Source organism: Xiphophorus couchianus, chromosome 3 (genome assembly GCF_001444195.1).
Source record: "Xiphophorus couchianus chromosome 3, X_couchianus-1.0, whole genome shotgun sequence".
Taxonomy (NCBI): Eukaryota; Metazoa; Chordata; class Actinopteri; order Cyprinodontiformes; family Poeciliidae; genus Xiphophorus; species Xiphophorus couchianus.
The window spans coordinates 1,954,559-1,980,263 of NC_040230.1; the positions used below are offsets into that span (position 1 = coordinate 1,954,559).

General features: G+C 45.0%; 1 protein-coding gene across 2 annotated transcripts; it reads right to left on the reverse strand.

Annotated features, from left to right (window-relative positions):
* Positions 1–145: 145 nt before the first annotated feature.
* On the reverse strand, positions 146–25,579 carry LOC114142085 (C-type lectin domain family 12 member B-like). Of its 2 annotated transcripts, XM_028013153.1 has the most exons (8): positions 24,832–25,579; positions 24,525–24,590; positions 23,689–23,796; positions 21,755–21,949; positions 21,175–21,329; positions 3,987–4,102; positions 3,494–3,609; positions 146–1,292 (listed from the first exon to the last, which is right to left on the reverse strand). In XM_028013153.1, exons 1-8 carry the CDS (start codon positions 24,896–24,898, stop codon positions 1,207–1,209), a joined length of 909 nt encoding a protein of 302 aa, XP_027868954.1. In that variant the 5' UTR covers positions 24,899–25,579; the 3' UTR covers positions 146–1,206. The 2 variants fall into 2 exon arrangements, with proteins under 2 accessions (XP_027868954.1, XP_027868956.1); XM_028013155.1 differs by lacking the exon at positions 3,494–3,609.
* Positions 25,580–25,705: the final 126 nt, after the last annotated feature.

The following is a 25,705-nucleotide window of genomic DNA, read 5'->3' on the forward strand; positions in this document are numbered from 1 at the left end:
TGCAGGTGTGTGTCTGGTGAATTTTTAACATGTTTAAAACATGTTTGTTTTTCATTCAGTGAAGTTACTCAGTGGGCAGAAAACCCAGAAATTTTACTGAAGTAAGAGCATCAATACTTTATCATAAAATTACTCAAATAAAAAGCACAGAGTAGCAAAGCAGTTATTTCACAAAGTTATTCAAGTAAATGCAGAACGCCACGACCGAACTCTACTCACCACATCAATCAATCAATCAATCAATCAATCAATCAATCAATCAATCAATCAATCAAGTTTACATCCCAGTTTTTGGAAGTCTGAGTGAACTTTTCCTCCCTCCGTTTTCAAATCTAACATATTAATGTGTCAAATGTTGGTGCAGCAAAATGTTCCTTTGTGCTGCTTTCATTTTGTTAATAAAAAAGTTTCCAGAGGTCATCAGAGGTCAACCTCCCCGCTCACATTTATAAAATCAAACAATTAACTCGGCAAACATTTGTGCTGCTTTTGTTTTTAAGATATTGATGATGACCTCTGTTGACCTCTGGCAACTTCTCTATTAATATCCTTAAAATTATAGCGGCACAAGCAAAAACCTTCACAGCAGAAATATTTGACACCAGTCTTGTCAGATTTGAAGAAGTTAGGGGCGCGGCAACTTCACTCAGCTTATTTGGAGACACGTTTTGTCTCGTTATAAATTAAGAGTCTTCTTTGAAATGGCGCCTGGTTACAATGACTGCTGGCGCTGCCTGTGGTTACGTGGATCCGTGTTTATGGCACCAACCTGGTGTGGCTCAGTATCACAGCAACAAGTTCAACAACAGCAAGCAAACAGAGACCGGTTCAGGTTGGCACCAACAATTTTTAAAACTGGACACTCTGCCAGGGAGAAGCTATCACTTCAAAAGAAACATTAAAAAGCAGATTGAAGTTTGCAGATGCACATAGAAGGAGACATGTCCTTTGGGAGCTTACAATCCTGAGAGCACCATCCCAACTGTGAAACATGGAGGTGGCAGCATTATGTTGTGGGGCTGTTTACTGCAGGTGAACTTCATAAAATAGAGGAAAGAACATTATGTGGAAATACTGAAGAAACATCTAAAGGCTTCAGGAGGTTAAAGCTCAGGCAGTTTGAACCGTATTCCTGCCTGAACAGTCAGACGGAGCAAATAACAGCTTCGTGCTCACAGATGAATTTGCAGAGAAAACCTCCTGTTTCTATCTCCCAGTTCTCTGTGTGGTTTCTCCATGGGACCAGCAGTGCTCTTGGTTCTGGTTTACTGTGCGCCTCCTTCGTCCAGAACCTTTAAAACAGAAACATGAACCTCAGAATAAAAATCACACAGCAGCTCATTGACATCAAACTGATAACTGTCAGCAAATAAATGTTTTGATGCTACATGAATAAAGACAAATTTAAAAAGAAGCCAGACTCATATTAAATTAAAGGAGTTGTATGTATGAACTTGCAAGATTTCATTTTGAAGATTTAAATTTCTTTCTTTTCACAATAGCAAGTATGTGATTTTAAATTTCATAAATATTTTTAATAAATGATCTAAAACATGTTAAACACTTAAGTAGAACTAATCTAACAAATATATTTTATCCAAATTCAACATGAAATCCTACTTTCAATGACGCAGTATTAAAATTATTCCTCCCTCTGAACAGATTTCTTCAGATGGGCCTGCGTTTGTAAACCAGGTGTTTTATCTTGATCTCCCCTGATGTAACAATGACGGCCCTCACCCATCCTGTTTGAGGAAGAACACTTCAAATGCCCTGATTACTGACCTCAATGTTTCATTGGTGCTACAATAATGGCCTAGTCCAAGGAAGCCTCCAGAAGGTTCAGGGAAACCCATTACCATTAAGAGAAGCACAAAGGTAGCAAATGCCCTGAATGTTCATAGAATTACAGCTGGAGGAATAAAACCCAACTTTAAAGTTACAGGGACAATGGCTACGCCCCCTGGTGGCAGAAACAGAAAGCCGCCACATTCCCAAGGAGGCAGGTGGTCAAAAACCATCGACTGACTGCAAAAGACCAGCAGCAAGGCTTGGTGGCATCAGCCACAGAGGTTTCAGGTCCCACAGTGAGGACAGACTGAGGACTGAAGGTCTCCATGCCTGAACTCAATCACCTACAGAACCACTGACCCAAAGGCACAAGAAAACCCAGCTGCAGTTTGCTCAGAGCTACATGAGGAAGATAAAGAAGGTTTTGTTTTTCAAAACTGGAACTGGAACAGTAATTTATTACTGAAGCAACAGCAAGCCTGAACAGTTATAAATATAAAAAGCAACAAAAACCAGAGGGAGTGTGTATAGAAAGTCATGATCAAGTGGCTGAAATAACAAGCAGAAATATCTGAGGAGAGCAAAGCTGGAAAACCAGAACCACACAAAGTTAACAAACCAGAACCACACAAAGTTAACAAACCAGAACCACACAAAGTTAACAAACCAGAACCACACAAAGTTAACAAACCAGAACCACACAAAGTTAACAAACCAAACCTGCAAACAAAGTGATTTTATTGAGCTTTGGCAACAACGAGTTCAATCACAAATGATTCATTTAAAACTGCAACAGTTTGAATAAAATCAATTAATTTCACTTACTGAAAGCGTTTCATTCATTCATTCATTCATTCATTCATTCATTCATTCATTCATTCATATTAAATTAAAAACATTCTCTGAAATCAGACTCTCCTTTAATCACAGCCTCTGATTTAAATTAATTATATAAATTATGTTTTGAATCAACTGATGGTTTGAGTTTATGTTAAATATATTTTCAGTTCAGAACAACTTGACAGCAGAATATTTACCTGAAAACTAAACATTACTAGGCTCTTTTTATTTGTGCGTTATAAAAACCAAACAAAAATAAAATAAATAAATACATGAGCTCTTAGAAATAAAACATTTTTCAATTTTTATATTTGTCTGGACTTTTACTGAACGTTTCCAGTTGCTGCATGATGTCTGTCAAATAAAACAGCAATAAGTAACTAAAACGACCTGAAAATAAACGGAAAAAATGATCCAATTAATAATACTTCAAACTAATCAAAAGCTAAATGGTGTTAAATGTTAACAGTCTGCCCATATGAGCATATAGGAAATGGAGACAGTTTAAAAATATTCAACATTCTTTTAACAGCCTTTAAAAGACGGCTTTGTGTTTTTATTTATGACATTTACCAAAAATTGATGACAAAATTAATTACAGTTGAAACCAGAAGTTTACATAAACTGTAAAGAATATTTTTTGATTCTTTACAGGAAAGATTGCCTGAAAAAAAATCTCCCTCGTTATTCTGGTTGTAGAAAATATTTTGGTCATCGTAACAGACAAAAGAGGAAAAGTTTATTCTGATTTCACATCAGACAGCGTAAAAAAAAAAATGGATGTGTATTTTTATAGTGCATGTAAAGTTCTGGAGTTTAAAAGAAATGAGTTAGATGGGCCAAATAACAGCTTCATTCTCACAGATGAATTTGTTCTCAAACTTCTTCTCTGCTTTGTTCCAGTTCTCTGTGAGATTTCCCCCTGGGATCAGAAGTGCAACTGGACCTGGCGTCCCGAGATTCTTCTTCATCCAGAACCTTTAAAACAGAATCATGAACCTCATTCAGCAGCGTACCGACATCAAACTGACAGCAACTAAATGTTTTATCACAATATAAATAAAAACAGAGTTCAACAGAAGCCACACAAGTATTAAATGTATTAAAGATCAGATTTTACACATTTAAATGTTCTTGTTTTTACAGCTGCATCAAAAAATATTCTACACCAAAAACAAATTAGGTTTTTGGCAAAATATCTTCAGTCCTCTGTCTGTCCAGGTTTGGTTTTAGAAGAAGTCCTGGAGATTCTGGAGTCGTTGTCACTCAGTATATTTAGCTCTTCTACAAGCTTGTCAAAATATATTTGCATTTTTACCTAAATATATACTATATTTTTAGATAATAGTTCTTACCCAAGAGTGTCTCTTCGTCCATCAACCCAGGTCCAGGTGTTGTTAGTTTGTTGTAATCCCATCCAGTATCCGTGGAAATCGTCATAGTAGTATTTGGTGTGATTGCTGACAAATTTCTGTGAGCAGATTATTTTAGATTTTTATAAACCTTCTTATTTCAAGCCATCAATTTTACACAAAAACTTCCAGATTTGTTTTAAATGCTTATGTTAGTTGTCAAGAAAACTGGTATGAGGTTTGAGATCTATCCAGGTACACACAGAAAAAGGTGCATGAAGGCCTGAAGGAAATAAAGCAATCTTGTGTTTTGATTTATAATGATTAAGTGTTTTGATAATGATTAAGTTGAACATGGATGAATACAATAGGTAAAATGACTGTATGTAAGTAATCACTGAATGATTCTGAAGTGTACGAATCATGATCTGTAACAACATGACAACAATGAAATGATTAAGGTTTGATGATTTATAATAAGTGAAAGAGGTGATTAATGCTTATGATTAATGCTTAATGGAAATCAGCACATAGTTTTTAATATTTGACTGTGTTTAAAAGTTAATCAGAGAAAAGCACATAGTTTTTAATGTTAAGAGGAAAAGGGGAAAAAGGAGAAGGGGAACTTGTGAGTTCCTGCTGTCGCAAGCAGTTCTGAACAGATGGCCAGACGCACAGGATGGGTGGGGCGGTATGGTTGGCTAAGAACAACACGCTGAGGAAAGGACGGTACTTTCCATCCCAGCCAGCAGACAGGAGGGGCCGACGGGGGTTTCCGTGAAATCAGCAGATGTTCAGGAAACCACGTAAACTAACACTCCCCATACACATACATGGCAGAGAACTGTATATAAGCAGACGGAAAAGGAGAAGTTCTTGTTCTTTGTCTGCGGCACCGAAGTAGAGCTAACACGAAGAAGCAGATCGAGGAAACAACAGCGGACCACACCCTGGAGCCACGGGAAAAGCTGAAGCTTCGTGCCGCCAAAGGGAGACAAGTTCCAATCATCCAACCCGGGTTCCTGATTCGATCGTCGGTCTTACCTCAACCCAAATATTGCAACAGACTTGGAGAAAAGACAAAGGTTCCGGAGGGATAAAGAGTTGGGTTTTCAAAAGCAATTGAGCCCTCTCTACTTTGCTTCTATTCTAAAGAGGATTTTTCCACACAAAGGACAAAGATTCAGACCAAGGTTTTTGGACGTTCCTGTTGCTAAAGATCCACCACCAACTGGGTATGAGTTGAACTTGCTTCCTAAAAAGCTATCTCAGAATCTGCGACATAGGTTAGGGAAAAGAGACAGTAGGGTATGATTATACATGTTGATTTTATTACACTGCTCTTGAATTATATACAATTGATTATTGATTTGTATGTCACATATCCCTGCTCAAGCTTGCTTAATAAATTCATACTCTAAAATTCTAATGAGGTTGGTGGACATTGGAATTAATTGAGTCATTTGTTCATTTTTCAGTTCTTTTAATAAGGGTAAAACTAATGTACATGGTTCTAGTAAAGAGGAGGCTTCATAATTTCCTTTGGTGAGAGTAAAATAATGACCCAGGGACTTACATCCGAGTCACTAAATCTAATCTAGCCGGTTCCAAGAGCAAGTTATATTTTAGAAAGCGAGCTACCGTTAACAGAAGTGGTTATTGGAATTATGCAGCTGTGAGGGCTACTCAGCTGATGGTTTCTTAACTGAAAAGGGTCGTAACTTCTGGATTGGAGGTAGTTAGAGCTAGACGAATCGCTTTCGACACCAGTTTAAATAGATTATCTCTTATAGATCTCTTTTAGGGTAATACCCAGGTCTTAGAGATTTTCCGGACCTGTTAGACAGAGAACTGGTCAGTAGTCAGCCCCGGAGGGTTGTGACGAAGTGGGCGGGGCTAGCTATTGCATGATAACGGACATGGCGCCCAACGTGGGGCGGAGCCAAGTAGGCGGGCCCTAATAAACCAAGTCAGTAAAAACAGAAGTGTGATTCTGAATAGCTCACTTGGATGGTTAACTCTGAGGGAATAGAGTTAACGGTGACTGATAAGGCCGTCAGTCACAACCCTTGCAGTAACTGTATAGCATGCAGGTGAGGGAAAGCTTCTACTGAGGATAAGTGATAGTATCCAGACAGTGAAGCCAGTAGCCAACACAGCCTGGACCCATCCCTACTCAAGAGCGCAAAGAGAGGCTTTGGGGGATAGGCAACTCGAAGACAAAGACAACTATGGATGACGAAGAAAGAGGGGAACTGGATCCCCTGCAAGAGCCAGCAAAGGGACAAGGGGCAAGCAACATCAGCCAAGACGGGGAAGATCATCAAACCCGTCTTTCCCAAACTACTATATCACAACTTCCTGTAATGTTGATATTACTCGGTGATGGATTGGATTCCTGGACTGGACCACTGAAAAGGACTTTTTTCGAATCTCATTATAGTACCCACGAGAACAAAGTTCGGGATATAATGAACTACATGATACAGACCCAGATATACTACTGCTCCCGACTTAACGATGGCCACCGACTGGGGGTCGCCAAATGCCCAGTGAAAGTTGCTAAGAAGTTGGAGATTAAAGAGTGGCTAGAATGGTTCGCCGAGCTCCTTGAGGGATGGACCGCTGGTGAGCTGCGGATTGTCTACAGCCCCTCTGGAAAGTATGACGGAGTAGTGAAGACAGCCACAAAGGCAGCGGGCATCGACGGGATCCTGACAGAACAGCTAGCTAGAGGGGTAAGCCAGTACAAAGAGTGTAAAGAAGCCCTGCAGAGACTGTCAACCTACAAAGGCATCAAAAGAAAGGAGCAAGCCCCGGAGAAGGCGGAATCGGAGGTGGCTGAGGCCCCCTCTCGACTGCCCAGCAGAGCCACAACACCGACTAACCAGCCGAAGCAAGATCAGCAGGACCTGATAGACCTGACGGATGGCGATGACGACATCCCAGCTCGACCGGGAGCATCGCGGAACGACGAGATCCCCTCTGAGCAGTCAGAAGAGGAAAATCACGAGGGATCGCTCATCGACGGTTTCGCTGAGGAACAGTTGGAGCAAGCGGCCAGGGATTGGTCCCCTCGACGGGGTCAGGAGTTCGGGTTTCATCCCCGAGTCCACAGTACGGAAAGGAGGCAGCCACTGCCACCTACGGAGACTCCAGCGGGCAGCAGCTCCGACGAGGACGGGGAGGAATCGGATGAGGAGCTATGGGACCCCGGCCGCCCTAAAAAGAAGACCCAGAAGTCGGATGTTTGGAGGAGCACCCGAGAGTTGGCCAAAATACCATCAGAGACCATCAGCTTAAGGCTGCAATCCGGGCTCATGATTTACCAGTTTATTGGAGGAATATGGGACCTTGAAGGTGACGGGCTGATTGTGTTCACCAATGATAAATACAAGATCCACAATCGAAAGTTTCGACGCAGCCTTAAAAACCAAGCTGGGAAATATTACCAAAAAGATTCAAAGGTGTTGGAGGCTTCCTGCAGTGAAAAAACTAGAGGAGACGTAGTGATGATGAAGGGCTACAGTCTTCCTTATGGTGCCGTAATCCTGGTCCCAATTGATGTTTACAAGAAAGGAGAGAGTCTGGAGGAGTATCGGAAGAAGATGTGGCATGGACTCGAAAGGGGCCTGGTGACCGCCAGCAACGAAAGCATGAGAAGGGTGATGGTGAGCGTGCAGGGACTAAGATCGGCAGATTTGCCAGGGGACACCGCCAGGGCGGTCACAGAGAACGGAGTGGTGAACATAGCCAAGACCAACAGTCATTTCTTTGTGTTCAAAGAGGTGGTGGTGGTGGTTGACCCCCGTATGCATCGACTCCGTACGGAGCAAGGTGTACGAATGGCAACTGAAATGGAGGAGCAATGCCGCATCAGCCACCCAGCAAAGGAGATCAAGAAATATCCCTTAAAAATACCCCAGAGTGGAGTTTCAAACACCACCCAGACCGGCACGGCCAAGGTTATGGAGCCACTCAGGATAAAGTTAAGGGAAGCACCAGTCGGGCCAGAGTCCCAGGCCGCAAGATATGTCAAAGAATTCTCATTCGAGGGAAGCAGCAGTGAACTGAGGCAACCCAACACGGACAGAGTCAAGAATGAGCAGCCGACGGTCCAGAGAGAAGTAGGACCGATGAAACCAGCCAAGATTCAACCGCTGAACTCCCCCAGGAGGGAACCTCTTCGACAACAACAGTATGAGGACATCAGCGACTCGGAGGAAGGAGAAGAGCAACAGGAGATCGAACATTCAGAAGAAGAAGAAGAGAGTGATCACGGCAGCATCTTCTCCGACCCAAAGCAACCACCGACAGGGCATAAGACACTCCGAACAGGACAGCACCGAGGAAAGAAGAAAGAAATAGAAACCTTTGACATCGAGGGTTCTTCTGAGAGACTGGCGAGAGACGTGACCTGGGGCCCCGTACAGGCTAAAGACGGACGGCGTACGTATGTACCAGAGGTCGGTCAGACAGAGTACCAGATTCCAGCGGGATGGGCCAGCAGGCTGGGAGACAAGGTGCTGCTCGAGGTAGAAGCGACAGTCGGGGAGTGGGCTAACATCCTGATGACACCATCCTGCTCTACCCTGACAGCACACTATTCCCTGACCACCAACTTCAGGAACGCATACATGGGAATTATGTATGATGTGATGCTGCGACGACTGAAGAAAGCGGCCTACAAGTACTCCAGGGAGACTCGACAGAAGCTGGACGAGGTGTCGGCTGATGAAGAGGAGCCGCAGGCGACGTCTTCAGAGCCAGGACCACAGATCCCGCGGGGACCACAAGGAGTGTCAGCCCAGCCACCGGCCACTACTACCGGACAAGATGCATACGCAGAACTAAAGAATCTAAGGCTGGTGATTCGGAGTAAAAACGCAGACGAAAATAATGAGGAGTATTTGAAAGATGTCTGGCCAACTGTGCTATCTACCACCAACCACGAAGGGGCCAAAAAGTTGTGGCTGACCAGCGTGACTGCGGACCCGATGGTTGGAACAGAGTCAGCACAGAGCAACTATGAGAGATTAGTGTTGGAGGACATGGACGACGAAGAGTCCCAGGTGAAGAGGGCTAGAGGACGGCTGGACAAAGGAAGCCGGTTGGAACCGCTTTGGCACACACTAAAGCAAACCGTTTCTCCCGCGAGGTATGTGAAGGTACTGCGTGAGGTGACAAAGGGACGAAGAGGAGAGATTGTGTTTGTGAAACTACCAGTGAGAAGCACAACCGTGGCCCAGATGGATGTGGCAGTGCAGGGATTCGACCTGGAGCAGCAGTACTACGAGGACAAAAGGAAGAAGGAGGCTAGCCAACCAGCCAAGCCACCTGGAAGGGTCAACATCAGACAGCCATCCAACTTCCAGAACAGGCCGTTCCCGCAGGGCACACAGCCATCCAACTTCCCGGGCCGGCCGTTTCAACAGGGAGCACCACCATCCAATTTCCAAAACCGGCCGTTCCAGCAGAAACCACCAGGACCAAAAGGAAGACCGACCAACCCGACGGCTTCACAAAATCAGCCAGGGAAAGGTCAGTTCCTGACGGATGAGGAATATAGGAAATTGAGCCCAGAACAAAGGACGGCCCTCCGTGAGTCCCGTAAAGCCGGGGCCGGAGGGCCACCAAAGTAATGGCGTCCAGGTCGCGGGTCATTTTAGAAAATGCCTACTGGGAAGGGGACGAAATCTACGCCAAAGTGGAGGGAGTACCCTACCTGGTGGACACCGGAGCGGAGGTGTCTATGACCCGCAAAGACCTAGAAACAGCAGGACACCTGAAGGTTCAGTTTGCTAATGGAAAAATAGAAGAAATGCCATACGGGACATGGAAAGGAGTAGTGTGGGTGAAAGGTCCTTACAATCTACTCACAGTAAAAGACTTAGATGAACTCAGTAAAAAGAAAGGCACACATCGCCGACTAGAGCGAAGGCTGACGAGCTTGAAAGCAAGGTTGGTGAAAGTCGGCCCGACCCAAACCGGATTCGGGCAGCAGGACTGGTACAAACCGATTGACATACCGACGGTGACAGAACAGAAGATCGCAGAGAGTGACTTCTCCCCGGCTGGGAAAGAGAAGCTGCGTGAGATCATCGTTACAGCGCAAGTGGCACGGTTCAAGAACGATTGTGGGGATTTGGGTCCAAAGTTTGTTCATCACATCGAAGGTGGGGTTCATCCACCTGTTCGGCAGTACCCGCTGAATCCGGGAGCAGTCGAGGAGATGGACAAGATAGTGAAGGAGCTGAGCGCCCTGGAAATCATCAGAGAGGAGCTCAACCCGATCACCAACAGCCCCATCCAGGCGGTGAAGAAACCTGAATCGGCTGGAGGGGGTTGGAGACCAGTTATCAACTTCAAGGCCCTGAATCGGAGAACAATAGCAAACCGAGCCAGTCTAATCAATCCCCAAGGAGCGCTGAAAACTCTTCGAGTCAAGAAGTTCAAGTCATGCATCGACCTAGCCAATGGATTTTTCTCTCTACGCCTCGCCAGACAATCGCAAGGTAAAACTGCATTCACCCACAAAGGCAAGAGCTACGTGTGGCAAAGGTTACCCCAGGGGTACAAGAACTCCCCAAATGTATTCCAGTCAGCAGTGATGGAAGTATTGGGGGACGTAGGTGCAACTGTGTACATTGATGATGTCTTTATCGCTGATGAAACAGAAGGAGAACACCTAGAAAGGCTACAAAAAGTGGTAGAAAACCTCACCAAGGCAGGCCTGAAGCTAAACCTTAAGAAATGTCAATTTGGACAGTTCCAAGTGAATTATCTGGGTTTCCAAGTCACGTCGGACTTGGGACTCTCAGATGGGTACAGAGAAAAGCTGACGAACATTCAACCACCTCAGTCAGAGAATGACTTACAGAAGATATTAGGACTATGCAACTACGTCCGGGACCACGTACCCAATTATCAGAAGTATGCCAAACCTTTATACAAATGCCTGAGAAAGAGTGAGGAGGACGAGAAGGATGGAAAAAGACCCTGGGTTTGGACAGCAGCGAATCAACAGAACCTGGAAGAATTGAGAAAAGCCATTCAAGCAGCTGTGAGACTGGAGCCAAGAAGTTTGTCAGAAAGACTGGTGGCAAAAATCAGCTGTGAGAATGACGATGCCATGATCAAAGTGAGTAATGAAAATGGAGGCTTGGTTACCCTGTGGAGTTACACCCTGACTTCTGTTGAGAGGAAATATCCGCAGGAGGAGAAAGAGCTAGCGGTGTTAGCTCGTTACTGGGGTGTGCTGAAGGATCTAGCACAAGGACAACCAGTTAAAGTCATCACACAGAGCCAAGTTCATAAGTATCTAAGAAAAGGTACCGTGGAAAGTACTAAAGCAACTAACACACGGTGGGGAAGATGGGAAGACATCCTGCTGGACCCGGAGCTTGAGATTGGGCCAGCACAACCCACCAGTAAGAAGAAACCGCCAGAGACATCTGAAAAGCCAAAACAACCGGAATGGACAATCTACACCGATGGATCCAGAAAGGGGTCCGACCAGTCGGCATACTGGGGATTTATTCTGAAGCAGGACGGCAAGGAAAAATGCCGTCAGAAAGGAAAAGCTCCCGGTAGTGCTCAAGCCGGAGAAGTAACGGCCGTACTGGAAGGATTGCTGGAGCTGGTGAAAAGGAAAATCAGGAATGCCAGGTTAGTAACCGACAGTTACTACTGCGCTCAAGCCCTTAGAGAAGACTTGGCCATTTGGGAAGAAAATGGTTTCGAGACAGCGAAGGGCAAGCCAGTGGCACACAGAGACTTGTGGAAAAAGATTGCTGAGCTAAAACTACAATTGGAAATAGATGTTGAGCATCAAAAAGCACACACGCATGAGGGAGCTCATTGGCGTGGGAATGATGAAGTGGACTGTTATGTCCAGCAAAGAAAGATCGTCTTTGTCGGTACCGAGAAGTGGGACAGCACTCCCAGAGGACGGGAGGTCCCAGAAGAGTACGTGGTCGAGGTCGTGCGGAGCGTGCATGAGGCCCTTGGACATGCAGGCGTACGACCTACCCGTAAGGAGCTGGAGGAGCAGGATCTTTGGATCCCAGTGAAACAAGTCCAACGCGTGCTAAGGGACTGTGAAGTATGTGGACAACACAACGCAGGTCGCCGAGGGCAGCGGATGGAGGGGATATCCATCAAAAGCACGGTCCCCTGGGGTTCAGTCTGCATGGATGTTGCAGGCCCCATGGGGATAACAGGAAGAAGAGGTGAGAAGTACCTCTTAGTGCTGGTGGATTCTATGTCGGGGTTTGTAACTACAAAAGCAGCCAGGAAAGCAAACGGCAATAGTGTTGTCGGCATGCTGGAACAAGTATGCAGTGCCCTGGGAATCCCGAAAGAGCTGCGCACGGATAATGGGACTCATTTCCGTAATTCACAGGTTGACCAATGGTGTCAGAAGTTTGGAGTAATGCGAGTTTACTCTCCACCCTATACCCCACAAGCTAACGGAGTGGTGGAAAGAGCCATAGGGTTAGTGAAAAGCTGGATAGCTAAAAATGCTAACACCAACAGTTGGAGCACACAGGCGGTGGAAATAGGGCAGGCCCTGAACGACAGAAGCAGAGCCGAGAGGCCCGCCCCTGCAATGGAGCTCAACCAACGGCCGTTCACCACGAAGGAAGTGGGGCGGAGCTCCAGCGACAAAAAGGAGAAGCCGACGCCCAGAGTGCCATTCCGAGAGGGACAGCGCGTGTGGGTCAAAGCAAGAGAGCAACCTGTAAATGCAGCAGTAAAACCCAAGTTTGAGACCACTGACATCGTCAAGCAAGTACTGGATAGGAACACAGTATTGCTGAAAAGAAAAGGGATTCAAGGAGTTGAGCAGCTCAAGCCAGTTCCTGACTAAAGTGAAACAGAAGCCGGTGAAATGGCCAGTGAATCATGTACCATTCCACCCTATATCGGACTGGCCACCGTGAAAGGGGTGGTTATAATTAGAAGAACACCTTCAGGGATTTGGGCAGGACGAGCCCTGAAGAAATTGGATTGGGCTAAAAAGGGAGTCCTGTCGGAGGAGCGAGAGATGCTGATATGGGCAAGAGCTAAAAGTCGCTGTCCGGTTTGTTTAGTAAACAACCCACTCCCCATCACCTGGGAGGGACCGGGCCGTGAGAAACCCAGGCGACAAGGAGCCACCGCAGAGATGCTACAACATCTCCGCGTCTCTCCAGTTACGGTTTTGAACAACACCATCTGTGGGAACTGCCGGGTAGGTTACCTGCCCCGACTTCAGTTGGAGACCCAATGGAGCTGGCAGAATGAAGAACCAAAAAGCTGTTATTGCGTCTGGGATGGGGACGATCTCCATCACTGTTCTACTTGCGAAGACCAGCTGGGGAGAGGAGAACTGACTTTGACAGGTCAGGCTGAGGGATGGCAGGTGACGAGGTTTTACAGCTCGCTGCGATATTACAGAACATATGGACAAGTACAACCAAATCACGGGAGCCCCATACCGATAATATTACCGGGACCTTCAGCTCCCCCAAACACCCCAGAAGAAGCGGATCCATGGGTGTGGAGGAGGGAAGAAGGGCCCCATGATGTCCTGTGGGATTCTGTTCATGCTGCCTGGCCGTATGAAGCTGCCGGAACATCCCTGTCATTTCCACCATTGAACACCAGCCACTCCCCTGTGATCTTCCGGGTACATCGGCCTCACGCGTACCAACCATCAGCTGAGGGGCTAAGTGCACTCCCAGATGACACCAGAGACCAAGCCGTTAATGGGGGTTGGACAGGCCCCTGGGAGCTGACCACATGGGCACATCTGATTTTGGAAGTCATCAATGACTGCACAATTCCTGTGGTGGATTTACCGGACGTGCCAAGGGAAGATGGAGTACGCTGCTCAGATATGTATTACTACACCACTGAGGTGGACGGGTGGGGCAGCAATGCGGTAAGACCTAAGGAAAAGTCTTGCCTGTATTGGATAACAGCGGAGTCTCAGTTTCGGGATGGAGTATTGCAACACCCGGGAGGCGTGGCTCACAGAGCGGGTACGCCCTCCGATCCTAGCACCTCCTGCCAGATTCAGCTGTCAGTGCGCATGATCACCGTCCCCTTTAAAGGAATCTACTCCGTCGGAGCAGCCATCAAAGTGGTGCCAGACGAGCAAAATTACGCCACCGTGTCCTACACCGAACCAGAGCCTCCTAAGAAGAAACCCAAAACTCACGCCTGGCAGAAGCTCGCTTCAGCATTTCCATGGAGGAAGAAGAACCAAGACTAACGGATAAACCGGAAGGGGGAAAACGAGTCGCCAAGTCCCAACGTCAGTCGAAACTCACAAGACGGAAAGGTACAAGGGTTTTTGTAACTAAAATGTTCAAAGTAGGAGCTGGAGTCTCGTCGGGACTATCAGATAAAGGTCCGTTTCTAAGACTCCCTACTACCTCTATACTACTTGATATGCCGAGAGAAGATTTCACTCCTTCCAATCCGCTCACCGAAGCATATTTTCTCAAGTATCTCATATATCTTCGACCCACTAATTTCCAGTGTACAAAACAGGTGGGGGAAAGTGAAGAGTACACGCCACCCCCTCCAACGAAGCCACATTTATTCATCCCTACCGCACCGCCTGCTTGGCAAGGACGAGGGTCCAATAACACGGTCCATTATGCATCAATTTCACCTATGTGCCCAAGATCTCTGCCATGGACTTTTAATACAGTGTATCACAGGGTACAGGGGATCGAACTACGGATAAGGTGGGGTCCCCATTACCTTGAACCACTGCAAGGACTGTATTGTGAAATTTCACTTAATGACATGATTATTTGGACCACATCACCAAGTATGGCAAAAACCATAGTAAAGAGGGAAATGAATCCAGAATGTTATATATTTAATAACACCAGGCTTCCATTGAAATTGGAAATAGACAGGGTCTACCCCAATCCACCACACCAGAGGATTTTCACCCCGTCAACCTGGGGGTACCGCACCAGACTAACTTTGCATGGGCAACCTTTGTACACCTACATCTCAGTACCCGCCCCAATAGGGTACAATCACGAATCTTGGTATGACCAGGCGTTGAAAAACGGCACCGCCCAAGGCCCGTTTCCTCGGCCGCACTATTGGAGGGTGTTCCACTGGAAGTGGGTGTGGAGGGGGTTGGAGCCTGACTTACCCTACCCCTCTCCTATATTTACAGCCTTGCAACACAGAAGAGCTACCAGACGGGTTGCGAAGAACCCTGCTCACCAAGGCTGTATCAAGGCTTTAAGAAAAATTTGTACAAAGCCTGATGCACCGGATCCCAGAGAATCACTAATCTGGCCAGAATGGATGCTATCGGCATGAGGCGCAAGCCTACAGACCAGGGTTGTCTGGACTCAACATCGGATTCGGACAGCTCTACTGACACTGACGACGACTCGGACACCTCTAACGAACCTTTGCTACGGAAAACGACTACGATAACAGGAAAATCCCTTTGCCTGAAAGGGCTGCTGACGCTTCTTGCTTTGCTATTTGCTGCTGCTGTTCTCGCTACGATCTTCTACTTCATCGGAGTTGGACCGTGGTACCTTACGCATACAAAGGTCACTTATGGACATTCCAAGTATGCCACCTTCAACTGCTGGAATACAAGCACCACGGCTATTTTTGTGCCATGGGACAACGAAACTTCTGCCCAGAATCGAACCGGATTATTCGCCAAAGAAAACGGCAAAAAGTATGTGGAAAGCCGAGCCTACAAACTGAACGACTCCTCCCTAGACGACCTTCTGAATCGGACCTGGGAGATCTACGCCTATGACTTCCTCGACACCGGAGCGCTCTGCTGGATACGGGTTCTACAGCGCAAGGAACGACGGACCGTCAGGTGTAACTGGATTCATCCGGATCGAGGATTTCCAGAATGGCATTGCAACATGGCTTGTCGATCACTACTACTGTTGCCGAACCAGGGGTACTGGGATACCGAAGTAGTATACCCGGCCCCGCACAGGTCCTCAGGCTGTCGGGCCTGGCTCCCACGAGGGGAGTTTTGGGGTGACTATCACCTAAATTGCAGAGAGGATGCCAACATTACAGAGCGACCGCAGGTTAACAACACCTCCCGGAACGACTTTCTCGATTGGGCAACGAGGCCGCCCCCCAACGACAGTTTGACTAACATTACGGCCTTCCTGATTCGACAAGGTCCAACACGGTTTATGTACCAAGCTGACCAGCAGCATTGTTATAGGAACCACTTTAGGTGGTTAAATGCCTGCCTCTGGAATAAGTTCGTCAAATGCAGGGGCCAAAATTCCATTGTCACAGCTGTAGAGGAATACCGGTCGGATTTCTGGCACTCTGTACGCTCATTACGGACAGAAATTGAAACCTGGCTAAATAACACATTCCCATGGACGTACATAGCCAAAGACCAAACGTTCTTTGAGGGAGACTTCCCAGAGGGAGCGATTCGCTCTCTTGCTGGGTTAGAGGACTTTCACATTGCCAATTTACGTACACAACCCCTTCCAACTCCTGATGACCTTCTGAACGCTCCTAAAGGCGACTTTGCAAAAATTGACAAATGTGTTGCACAAAGTATCTTTGACAGCCTTAACAACACTTGCTGGGTGAAAACCCACTCGTCACCACGATGTGACCTTGTACAAACTAGCAAGACCTTCTATTCCACCTGGAGGTATCACTGTCCTAGTCCTGACGTCCTTCCGACCGCTAAATGGGCTTTACGGGCCTGGTATGAGGATTATTCTCGGAATTGGGACTGGGAATGGTGGGGACTCCAACAAGAAGAACTTCAAGCCTGGGTTATACCCTGTCTCCGTGAGTCTACCAATTATTGGATCAAGTACCAATACCTCGCCACAGTTTATTCTAAGGACCGTATGATTTGGCCTGGGGTTTTTTGGAGACCTGAAAACTACGTCAACCCCAGACCCTGGCGCATGACTTGTAAAAATAACACGCGACAAGTCCTTGAGTGTGTCATAAGTTTAGCCAGAAGACCCTGCCACGAGGTTCGAGGTTGGGAGAGCTACTGCAAACAACATTATGCCGATGAGTATGACACTCACTCTTCAGAAGTTACTTGGCGCAAAATCAATGGTACATGGCGGAGGGCTATTGTGAGCGGAAAGACCTGTACCGACGCAATCCTAGGTTACCACCTCCAGAAGCGCAAGAGTATTCTGGGTCTGCCAGTTCCCTTCATCCCAAACCCCCTTATAGCCATCGCCGAAGGACATGCTTTCCGAAAGAGTATATGTGATGGGAAAGTAGACCCCGGGTTTGACTGGATTGGACCTAATCTTTTGTATTCCAACCTCACCTGCACAATCTCTAAGGAGATTTGGCAGAAATGTGGCGAAGGAGCGGACCAACACGACTGTTTCTGGTATGAAACTATGGGAGCAACCATCGTGACCGCAATCACCGAGGTTGTCGAAGAGGCTGCTAGTGTGGTGGAAGGGGGCCTCCACATTGTTGAGCAATGGCTGCTGAGTGCGCTGAGTATGCTGTGGCCATACATCCTGGGCCTACTGGGAGTGGCCGTGGCTTTAATCGTCGGCAAAGTCGTCCTGGAGGTGTGGCTGAAAGCACTTTGTCGTTGCAAAAAGAGGGAGTACCAGCCCCTCCCCCCGAAGGAGGAGCCTGCTTCTGCATAAAAGAGAGCTACCGTGTGCCTGCGAGCCATTCAATCCTCGCTGCAGCTGCCGACAACATCGGAACCAAAAGAACCACCATCGGACATCATGGCATCTAACTCTTCAACCAACACATCGAACCCCAACTCACTTTTTGCTCCAATTCAAGTGAGTACCCTTGAGCACTTAGGGGTTACCCTGGCCTGGGTACTCTACTGCCACACTGGTTCCTGGCCCAGGGGACATCCTATGAGGATCTTCGTTGCGCTACAAGGATATGTCAAGCTTATCCTACGACCCATCATCCTCCAGAAATGGGGGTTAGCTTCATCCCTCTTCGCTTGTTACCTGATGGGCCGTACCCGCATCAACTGGCGCAGGGGCGTTGTGGTCTGCCTATGGCTCGTTACCGATACCACAGCCCTGATACTGGAGTTGGTCCTTGGGGGCCGTCAAGCCACTCGAACCGCCCCACTTAAGATCCTCACAGCCATTCTAGAGGGGCTCTTCGCAGTATCTATCCTCGTCTACTTAGCGCGCCAAGCCTTGTCCATCAAAGGTCGGGGCAGGCGCATATGGCTACAAAAGTGGATAGTTCTGGCTCTTTGGGCAACGGGTTGGGGGATCTTGGTGGTCCTCTACTGGCTTCAGGAGACCTCAGACCTGGCCATCGTTGTATGGATGATGACCTATGCTGCAATATTCCATGATTCAGCTCATGTCTATGATCGGGGCGAACCAGCTCCAGATCATGACATTCCGGTTCCTGTGATTAATTCTCCCTGGCTGGCGGCCCAAGCAGGCACACGAGCTTAAACCAGCTACTCTCTCCGCTTTCGCCTTTGCATATTCGTTGTGTTATTATTATTAATCCGAAACCCCTAATCGTGAAGTTACCTAGGTTGCTGTTTCTTCTCAGGCACCAACTTGCTGTGTGGGATGTGGGATCGCCGCAGAATCCTATGGATTCATATGGGTTGCATCGTCTTCCCGCTGGTGTCACCGTTGCGTGAGCAGCCGTATCACCGATGTAACGGCAATTCTCTGCGCCACAGGGCAAGGAGATTTGCCTTACATAGCGGCCTCCACATCTCGATCCCTGGAACGGGTGCACAAAATTGTGTGGACCTCTGCCTTTGGCCAAGACGACGACGCCCTTACAACATCTCCAATGCACACGGGAATTCTGCTGCCCGTGATTCAGAAATTATGGGAACACCAGCTTACTCGACAATGCCTGCCAACTCTACACCTTCTCGATGGACGAGTTGTGGCAGTGGGCGAGTACCTTCCACCCGCGTGTCCCGTGTCTCCGGATATGTTTATCGATGTCGGATGCCAAACCAGCAGTGCGACTAACAGAAAAGGTACCCAAACTGAGATTCTCAGTTCATCTCACCAAGCGTGCCAGACAGAAGACACCCTCTTCGTGTCATCTCCTTCACCAGATCCGCCTTCAACCGATATGGATTTTCAGGATCTACTGACTGAGTTGGAGGGATACTGTAACAACCCACCGACACTGCCAAACTCTGAGATGGATCTGTCTTCGCTTCTGCAGTCTTCCCTGGAGGACATTAGCCCTCCCGGATCAGCAGGATCTCCACTTCCTCCACAGTTAGACGCCGAGTGCTGGATTTCTCCGCCGTCTAATCTGACGGAGTATGAGGTTGTGGATACCTGGACACCATCTTCATCTCCGGTTACCTGCTACGAACAGGACATCTTGACTGCTGATTGCGGTGATGGACTTGACCTCTTTTGACTTAGGACTTTGTGTTTTCTGCGATGCACCGTCCGATCTCAAGGAGGGGGTGTCAAGAAAACTGGTATGAGGTTTGAGATCTATCCAGGTACACACAGAAAAAGGTGCATGAAGGCCTGAAGGAAATAAAGCAATCTTGTGTTTTGATTTATAATGATTAAGTGTTTTGATAATGATTAAGTTGAACATGGATGAATACAATAGGTAAAATGACTGTATGTAAGTAATCACTGAATGATTCTGAAGTGTACGAATCATGATCTGTAACAACATGACAACAATGAAATGATTAAGGTTTGATGATTTATAATAAGTGAAAGAGGTGATTAATGCTTATGATTAATGCTTAATGGAAATCAGCACATAGTTTTTAATATTTGACTGTGTTTAAAAGTTAATCAGAGAAAAGCACATAGTTTTTAATGTTAAGAGGAAAAGGGGAAAAAGGAGAAGGGGAACTTGTGAGTTCCTGCTGTCGCAAGCAGTTCTGAACAGATGGCCAGACGCACAGGATGGGTGGGGCGGTATGGTTGGCTAAGAACAACACGCTGAGGAAAGGACGGTACTTTCCATCCCAGCCAGCAGACAGGAGGGGCCGACGGGGGTTTCCGTGAAATCAGCAGATGTTCAGGAAACCACGTAAACTAACACTCCCCATACACATACATGGCAGAGAACTGTATATAAGCAGACGGAAAAGGAGAAGTTCTTGTTCTTTGTCTGCGGCACCGAAGTAGAGCTAACACGAAGAAGCAGATCGAGGAAACAACAGCGGACCACACCCTGGAGCCACGGGAAAAGCTGAAGCTTCGTGCCGCCAAAGGGAGACAAGTTCCAATCATCCAACCCGGGTTCCTGATTCGATCGTCGGTCTTACCTCAACCCAAATATTGCAACAGACTTGGAGAAAAGACAAAGGTTCCGGAGGGATAAAGAGTTGGGTTTTCAAAAGCAATTGAGCCCTCTCTACTTTGCTTCTATTCTAAAGAGGATTTTTCCACACAAAGGACAAAGATTCAGACCAAGGTTTTTGGACGTTCCTGTTGCTAAAGATCCACCACAAACTGGGTATGAGTTGAACTTGCTTCCTAAAAAGCTATCTCAGAATCTGCGACATAGGTTAGGGAAAAGAGACAGTAGGGTATGATTATACATGTTGATTTTATTACACTGCTCTTGAATTATATACAATTGATTATTGATTTGTATGTCACATATCCCTGCTCAAGCTTGCCTAATAAATTCATACTCTAAAATTCTAATGAGGTTGGTGGACATTGGAATTAATTGAGTCATTTGTTCATTTTTCAGTTCTTTTAATAAGGGTAAAACTAATGTACATGGTTCTAGTAAAGAGGAGGCTTCATAATTTCCTTTGGTGAGAGTAAAATAACGACCCAGGGACTTACATCCGAGTCACTAAATCTAATCTAGCCGGTTCCAAGAGCTAGTTATATTTTAGAAAGCGAGCTACCGTTAACAGGAGTGGTTATTGGAATTATGCAGCTGTGAGGGCTACTCAGCTGATTGTTCCTTAACTGAAAAGGGTCGTAACTTCTGGATTGGAGGTAGTTAGAGCTAGACGAATCGCTTTCGACACCAGTTTAAATAGATTATCTCTTATAGATCTCTTTTAGGGTAATACCCAGGTCTTAGAGATTTTCCGGACCTGTTAGACAGAGAACTGGTCAGTAGTCAGCCCCGGAGGGTTGTGACGAAGTGGGCGGGGCTAGCTATTGCATGATAACGGACATAGTGTAGAGGTGGTGTCAGATTGTACCTGCTCCTCCAGATCATCAATAACCACCAAATCTGCACGTTTGTCGTGACAGAAATCTCGACTTTTACTCCAGGTTTTCCAATGAGCTGATTCTTCAAAAAAAAAGTAGCATTTTTCCTGGAAGAGAACCCAGTTCTTCTGGCACGGTTTACACCCTGGATCCATTAGACGAGAGGAAAGAGCAGAAAGAAGTGAAACTTTGGTAAAATAATATAAACTAGAAAAACATGAGGATATAAAAAGAAATTCCTGTATATTTATTTAATGTTTTAATGGTCAAAATAACTCAAGCAAAGACATCAGGGCTACATTGCAATTTGGTAATATTAGAAGGTGATTAGATGGAGTTCCTATTGAGTTAGAAGTGGCGTACCACAGGGCTATATCCTCGGTTCACTTAAAATAAAAACAATATTGTTTGAAATCAAAGCTTCACTGTAAACATGTTGCTAATGAATGAATTTTACTGACAGGAGAGCTTAAGGGATTTTACCTAACGGTCAGGTTTGTTTATAATGAAGATTTGTTTTTAAAGTAACAATGATCCAGAGTTTCAAAGTTGATTTAGGACATTAATCACCTTTGTCAGAACAGTAGTCTTTTACAGGAAAGTTGTCAAACTTCTGGATGATTCGCAGAGTCTTGTTCAGGTCATCTCTCTCTCGGCTCAGCTCCTTGTTTTTGTTCTGCATCATTTTATTTTCCTCAGTCACTCGCTCATTTTCTTTGATTAGGTTATTGATTTCTGTCTGCTGCATGGTCGTCTTCCTGCTCACTGTAAAAACATAAATTAGTCAGAAAGTCATTAAATCTGCCTGAATTAGAGAAGCTTCAACACATTACATTTCTCTCAGGACATCAGAAAGTATTTTTAGTATCAGAAGAAGAATCGGCTTTATTGGCCAAACAAGAAAGGAATGTGACTTCAGTTTTCAATACTGAACAGAGTTCAGTCATAAACCATAAATACAAGAACTTTAGAGGACATAAGGACAAAGCAACAATATTTTTATGTATTTTAAGAAAATTTCTTGCTTTATAAGAAAAGGGTGGGAAAAGACACTTAATATTTTATTTAACTGTGAATTTTTGCTGTTGCCTTGCAGGAAGAAATACCAGAGTTTGAATCCCAACATGAGATAAGATAAGATAAGATAAGATAAGATAAGATAAGATAAGATAAGATAAATCTTTATTATCATTGTCACAAGAACAATGAAATTCAAAAGGTGCCACCAGTCAGTGCATATGCTTAAAAACAAAAAATAACTGTCTCACAATTCACACACAATGTAAGAAATAACAAATAACTGGTAACCCCCCCCCCCCACCCCCCAAAAAAACTAATAAATAAGAACAGCCACATTCTCACATACATAATTTATGATGATTAATGGTTGTTTTTGATTGCATTTAGTTTTGTTATTGCTGTCGGGTAGAAACTGTCTCTGAGACGGTTGGTTCTGGTTCTGGTTGCTCTGTATCTTCTGCCTGAAGGCAGCAGTGTGAACAGAGAATGTCCGGGGTGAGAAGTGTCCTTTGTGATGTGTTGTGCTTTTCTTAGACAGCGGTCGCTGTGCAGGTCCTCCAGTGAGGGGAGAGGGCAGCCAATGATTTTTTGGGCTGTATTCACAACCCTTTGGAGAGCTTTCCTTTGAGCCGTAGTGCTGCTGTTATACCAGACGCAGATACAGTAGGTCAGTATGCTCTCTATGGAGCACTTGTAGAAGGACACCAGCAGCTTCTCCTTGATGCTGTTCCTCCTGAGAACCCTCAGGAAGTTCAGTCTTTGCTGGGCCTTTTTTATCAGCTCCAAGGTGTTCATGTTCCATGTGAGGCCCTGCTCAATGTGGACCCCCAGGAAACGGAAATCAGCTACCCTCTCCACACATTTTCCCCCAATGGTTAGTGGTGTAATGTCCGTTTTATTCCTCTATTCCCAACTTTTTATGAATTTAAAGCTCTGGTGGAGCCAGCTGCACATTGTCCAAACAAGCAAGCAAATAAAAACAAACCATCCTCCTCCTGCCACTTACTGACATCCGGTTTCCATTGCAGTTTTGCGAAATACATCTATTAATATTCGACCGAAAAGCCTCCTCACCCAAGCCCCAAAACGTTTTAATCTAAGTTTCTGTTTAAATTAAGCAAATTTTTATTGATGTAATGTAAACACAGCTCTTGTTGCCCTGTGATGATTTTGTCACTTTTTTATCTACATATACTTGAATTACATATTTATCATAATATTACGTATATTTACACATTGCATTTTTGTTTTTTAATTCATCTGTTTTAAACTTATCCATGATAAGTTTAAAACTTAAACTTTAATCGTAATCCATGAAACGTTGTTTGCAAATGTTCTTTGACTCGATTTCAATCTGACCTGTTATTTACCTTGAGGTTGTCACAATAACAGTTTAGTTTTTAGTCAAAAACTAAAAGAGTAACCCCTGAACATGCTTTATACAGGAAGTTTAATAAGGTTTATTCTGCTGAGGTGAAACTCACTGTAGACGATGACGGTGATGCTCACGACCAGCAGGACACAGAGGATCCCCAAACACACCAGCATCAGACGGGAACGACAGAGCGCTGCTGTTTCTTCTTTCTCTTGACCTGACAGAAACAATGAAAGGCACCTTAATAACATTAACATGGTTATTATTGTGGTTTTCAACTGCGTTTATTTTTGTCTGCAGTAGCAAATGTGCCAAATTTAAGCTTCTGCCTTAAGAACTCGCTAATAAGATTTAACCTCTTTGATTGAACCTTTTGACTCAAAGTTAGATCACAGGTAAATGTTGCGATAGTTTTAACCGTTTGTTTCATCTTCCTATGAAATACATGTGTTACTCTGCTATTTTAATTTAATTTTGTCCATCTTAAAACCAAACGTGATAGTGTGTGTTTTGTATGGAGGCCCTGAAGTGCAAAACTGCATCAACAAATCACACAACTACAAATTTAAGAACACAAAAACATATTCAAAAACACATTAACATCAACAACTACAAAATAAAGAAATCACAAAACATTAACCAAACACAATTACAAATGAATAGACCCCGTACTTCTGGTTTGTTGAAATGTTTTAGATTTCTGGGCCACCCTAACTTCTTCTTCCTCTTCTTTTTATTCCTCTTTTTCATTTTTTAATACTGATATTCATGTTAATGTTACTAGTTACACATTTAGTAACAAGTCCTTCATTCATGTCTTGGGTGTCGTTTTGCAGGGAGTTGTAATGTTTTCCCTGTGTCGGTAAACTCGTCTCTGTAATTGTCCTTCAGGATTTGTGTGCTGATGGAGAAAAACACGGACGGCTGGATTATAGTTTTACCTACTTGTTTGAGCAGGAGCAGCTTTCTTTTGTTTCACTTCAGAGTAAACGGTTGAATCCTCCTCAGTGCCTGAAGCACAGAAACAGATGATTCACTTCATCCGCACAATGACAGGAAAATTATAAGGCACAAAATACCAAATGATTTCTTTTGTATAACAATAAGAGATTTCACTGATAAAACATGATTAAGTCTTATTACATGTAATGTAATAAAAATCTAGTTTTAACTTTCTAAAGAGGTGACAAAGCGCCTTGCATTTGGGTAGCAATGTTGCCCCCTAACCTTCATGAAACGTGGAGTCTCTTACCTGTCGGAGGTTTGCTATTTTTGATATTGACTGTAGAATAACAGACTTCATTCCCGTTGTCCTCCATCCTTCACACAGAAAATAACTGAAAACTGATCAGAGCAGCTTTTGAATCGCATCAGCTGCAGCTCAGACGGTTCCTCTTCCTCTTCACGTATTTTAAAGCAACCTGAGAGTCTGGTGCGAAACGATAACCGCCCTGTGGATGTTTTATTGCTTAAGCTGTTCTGGGAAACATTTCCTCCTTCTCTAACAAGCCTGTCCTCACCGCTGTGATACAACAAGCCGACACATTTCAACATTTGCAAAGCTGCTGGAGACAAACCCTAAGGCTGTTTTCACAGCTGATACTGCGGTTTGATTTGGTTTGATTGGGGACCAAAATTGCAACATTTGTTACATTTTCAGCTGCTGTGGTTCACTTTCACACTACACTGTGTCAAACGATCCAAACTAGTTTAACAACCTGTTCTCCGCCTCGCCTGTGGGGGCGCTGCACCAAAAGCTCCTGAAGGAATCGACACAAAACCTCAGAAGAAAAGTTTTTAGATGAAGCAGAGTTCGCTTTTTGGTCCGCATTAGAGTTTGATTCGCTCTTAGGGTCACATTTATTTCTTAAGACTTTTGTTGCATTTATGTCTTCGATAACATAATAAATAGACAATATTTTCATAAGGCAAAGTTATAAAATGTTTCTATAAAAGTAATCTAAATCATCATCGATCCAAAACATGAACAGGGTCTTGCAGAGTTGCTGTTTTAATTGGCAGGTAAATATTTTTGCAACTTTTTTTTTAGGATTTTTAAAAACATTTTTAATTAAAGAATAACACTTTGTCTTGCACCTAAATACATGAATGTTTTAAAAAGATGT